This window comes from Egretta garzetta, unplaced genomic scaffold (genome assembly GCF_000687185.1).
Source record: "Egretta garzetta isolate BGI_Z169 unplaced genomic scaffold, ASM68718v1 scaffold163, whole genome shotgun sequence".
Taxonomy (NCBI): domain Eukaryota; kingdom Metazoa; phylum Chordata; class Aves; order Pelecaniformes; family Ardeidae; genus Egretta; species Egretta garzetta.
Window position 1 is genome coordinate 3,539,042 of NW_009259308.1, and position 4,265 is coordinate 3,543,306.

Genomic DNA, 4,265 nt, shown 5'->3' on the forward strand with positions numbered 1-4,265 from the left:
TTTTTAATCCCATACAAAAAGCTTTAAATGGTATCATTTCTTATGCTGAATTAGTAAGATTAGAATCTGACTTGTTCCTTAAAAAGCTTTCAAAATAGAACGGTACCTCAGTACCGTCCCGCCTCGAGCTGGTAGTTACCTGCTATCACTGTGGACAGGTTGGAGGCTGGAAGCTTTACCCAGGCTGGATGGGGCTCCGGGCGCGTGTTCCTCTCTGCTTCTGCCCACTCCACCACGTATCCGCTGATGGACGCAGTCGATCTGATGGGCGGTTTCCAGCTGATGAGGATGCTGCTATTTCCCATGGCTACGGCAGAGACTTCCTGAGGAGGAGGTAGGTCTTGCAGGGGAGAAAGAACAACAAAAAGAAAAGACACTGTCAGCACAAACTTGCCTTAACCTCAGGTGGACTCAGTAAGGTTGCTATATGGGTTTTACTGTGCCTCATCCAGTTTGGCACTGTGCAACATATAAAAATAAACTGCCATTGAAAGAAAAGGTATTTACACGAGAGCGATCCCTACGCCGATAGGAACAGAGCCGCGTCCTTGTCCTGTCTCATGGTGCAGCGGTTTGAACATCCAGAGCTTTGCCTGTTTGTACCACCCCCGAGCCCTGAGGGGACGCTGTCACGGCACGTACCGACACCCCGCTCCCGTGACTGAGCTACAAACACCCATCATCTCCACAGGACAAGCTCTTGCTGTCACAATTAGGGCCAGGTTACTTTTTCTGGCAGGAGAAAATGTTGGGAAAGTCACCAATTTCGTCAGTATCTTTTCTGAACAGTTTTGCTAACACATGCAAGTGAACCGAGCCCACAAAACAGTTCTTGTCTGACTGCCTGCAAATAATCGGATGACCGGTGACATTTTTGCACCTATCCTATCTCTGCCTCATGCAGGGGCTCATGTAACCAGTGCAGCCTGCAAGCTGAGGAGCTGTGCATCTACCTCCGAGGGAGGAGAGCATCCCACTGACTTTGGATGCAGCACTGGGAAAAGGTGAAATAGGTGGCAGTGGCTCTGTCACTGTTTTACCAACGTTACAATGGGACAGGAGCAAATAGAGAACTGCTTCTTCGAACAAACTGCCTGAGACCGCAAGGCTCCGTCGTGCTTGGTACTGGCACAGGAAATTCAGGGCTGGGTGAGTTCAGGGAACGCTCGTTAATTTTGCTGTGCGGGTACAGCAGAGTGCAATTTCACAGGAGATAAAGCTTGTGTGATTTCCCTTCAGTCCTGCTGCCTCTCATGAAAGAAAAAACCAAAACCAACCTTTTTTTTTTTTTTTTTTTTTTTTTTGGCATGGTTAATTTTCTGCTGTGTCAGGTCCTTGGATGGCTGATGGCATGGTTTGTGCCTGTGTCGGCACAAGGGTTTGAGATGAAATTACAGCAGTACTAATGCGGAGCAACTTAACCTGTCATGAAAGTGCACCCCTGACCACACTGAGAACTGGACCTGCAGATCTCTGAAGACTCACGGAGATGGGTCTTGATGAGCGCAAGGTGGTGGGACCTGAACGCTTCCGCAGTGTGTAGCACAAAGCAGAGCACTGGCATTATTCCCAGTGGTCCAGAGCCAGCAGAAGCCCTTACCCTGGATGCCCAGGTTGGTCACGATGGATGCAGGGGGAGACCTGCCCTTTGAGTTCTCAGCGGTGACAGTTATCTTGTAGCCCACCCTTGGCGTGACTCTGGCGTAGCTGGTTTGGTTGGTAAGGTGCACTTCTGCCAGGGGTCTCTGCTGGTGCAGGGCTTCGAAGGTCACTGTGTACCGCAGGATTGTTCCTCCTGCCTCCGACCTGCTCAAAGCCTGTGAGGAAAGTGCATTTGTTACTCTCTTAGCTTCTGATGAGCAAAGGATGTGAAAGTTGACCAAAGTGGGGTGCCCCGGCAGGCTGCCCAGGGAGGTTTCAGACCTGCTTGTGGAGGGAGGTGTGGTTGGCCATTTGTGAAGCAAGCATTTTACTTGCCTATAAACGAACCTACGACCACGAAAGGGTTCTGTGTGTCACAGCCACAAGCCCTCCCGAACGAGGCTTTAGCAAGCCTGCACGCTGAGGCAGGGCTGCAGTTTGTCCACCCACGCTGGGATGCCCGGTGCAGCAGTGATGGCACTGCCCCACGCCGAGCCCACTGCCTGGCAGCAGGGGGTGGCTTCAGAGCATCTCCCTAAGCCCGGGGCTCAAGCTGCCCCATTTAAGTGAGGAACTTTCACTCAAAGATCATTTTTCCCCTTCCTTTTCTGTTCCAGTAGTAAAGAGGTTATTTACAGCGACAGCGTTACTTGCCGGGGGACAGCACACACCAGCTAATGTTCTTTGGTAACTGATTATCAGGTTTTACTTTCTCCTCCTCTAGAAGCTGGAGGAAGCAAGCGGTGCTACAGAGATTGCTTGCTCACTTATCGGGACTGCTTTCTTCTGTAATATATTTTTTTTTTTTTTAAATTAAGATTTGTTGGCCTGAAGCACAGCTAGAGCTTTTTAAAGGTAGCGTAGTTTCCCCATCAGTACCAACCTAAGAAGAAATGTTCATGAGAGAACAGGCACTTTTATTGCTAAAAAGATAATATTTTTTTCCAAAGCAAGCTAGTGTCCTTGCTGCAGAATTTCCCTTTTCCACCGTGACTTTGCACATTACTGTAAAACCTGTACCATTTAACAGCCTATTCTGATTTTTCCCTTTGATTTTGCTGCTGCCCAGCCCTAAGGCCCATGCTCTCCATTCCCAAGCCTTATCCCAGCTCCATCACTGCTCTGCTCTTGGGAATCCATGGCATCTAGCCACACGCAATGAGTTAATTCCCTAATGGCAGGGCCAAGGGCATGCATTTACCTGAGAGTAAGGTAAGGTTGCTTATCTTTATTTCTTATTTATTTTTCCTGTTCAATTCCAATTTAGTGAAGCTTTTTTGCTGTCAGCTGCCAATTTGCCAAGCAGCAGCGTAGCTGGGGGCAGTGAAAGATGCAGCCTCCTCCTTCCTTGAGGCTGAACGCAAGCCATGCTTTTCATAAGGGGGGGAAAAAAAAGAAGAGTTAACTGCACAGCTGGATTTGTAAAAATCAGCAATTTTTGATTTTGGGAAAATGGAGATTTTTACTTAAAGCCATGATAAAGAATATTTAAATTCAACCACCTAGAATACACATCTCTGAAAAGTCAGCCCGCGCTGTCCCGTGTAACACCTCTTGCTGGTTTTTCCACCCCGGGTGTCTGCAGTTGTACTATCGGTTTCACCGTTTCCTGCAGTTCCTTTACAGTGAGTTCATTTTGTTTGGCTGCTTTTTTTCTTTTTTTTTTTTTCTTTTTGTCATAACACAACATAAAAAGGGAGAGGGGAAAAAATGCTTTTAAAAATAGGAAAAAGTTTGCAGTTTTACAGTCTCTTTGGCAGTGGCTCGCAACAAATGCAGTGCTTGAAACCATCCGAAAGCCTGATGCAATTAAATTGGTGATCCTTTCTTTGGTATTAGTGTGGAAATATGAAAACATATAATGGTAGTACGTTGTACTGAGCACCAGTCTTTTGCTTTGTAGCTGTCATGAGACCTATAGAAGCCATGTGCTGCACCCGTTTTATGAATGGTGCGGCAGGAAGTCTGCTTCGATACAGAAAGTGTCGCCAGCTCGCTATTGCGAGATAGAAGTCTGAAAGTTAAAGGTCTTAAAGCCATGACGTCTGGACTCACATAATCACATGAGGATTTCTGCTTCCACGTACAGCATAGTGCTTGTTGGTGTGGGGAGAAGATGTGGCAGTAATTGGCAGGCTATCTAGAGGTTGCAAACTGGAAGTCAAAGATAATTTATGCTTTAAAAATTAATAATCTTACTGGCTTTGAAAATAAAACCACCACAGCAAAATGCTCCACAACCTAAAAATTCCTCTTGGACCTGGCTTTAAGTATTGGGCAGGTAATACTGGAGAAACTCAGCAGCTGGCACTGGTAACAGGGTTTGGTTGCACTGGGAATGGTGGTATAGCAGACCTGGCGTGAGCCTTTTCCTGTGGGCTGGGTGGTAGCATAGAGTAATGTGGAATTTTTACCTAACAGCTGGGTTTTAACCTGAATTCTCTCTGAAATTTCCCTGGTGGGGTCTCAGTCCCCAGCTCACAGGCGGCATTGCTCAGCAGACCCAAACAACCCACTTCTTTTGACTGTGAGTTTGTCTCATTTCAGATCCGTAGCTTTATTACTAGGAAACCCTTTTGCATGTGGCGTGCCCATTGCTGCTTCACAGCTCTGGAGAAAGCCCA

General features: G+C 47.2%; 1 protein-coding gene across 1 annotated transcript in view; it reads right to left on the reverse strand.

Moving 5' to 3' along the window:
- LOC104123868 (interleukin-12 receptor subunit beta-2) overlaps positions 1–4,265 on the reverse strand; it is a 25,832-nt gene that overhangs the window by 13,121 nt on the left and 8,446 nt on the right. Inside the window, 2 exon segments of the mRNA XM_035891827.1 lie at positions 140–340; positions 1,601–1,817. Coding sequence (XP_035747720.1) covers positions 140–340; positions 1,601–1,817 — 418 coding nt within the window.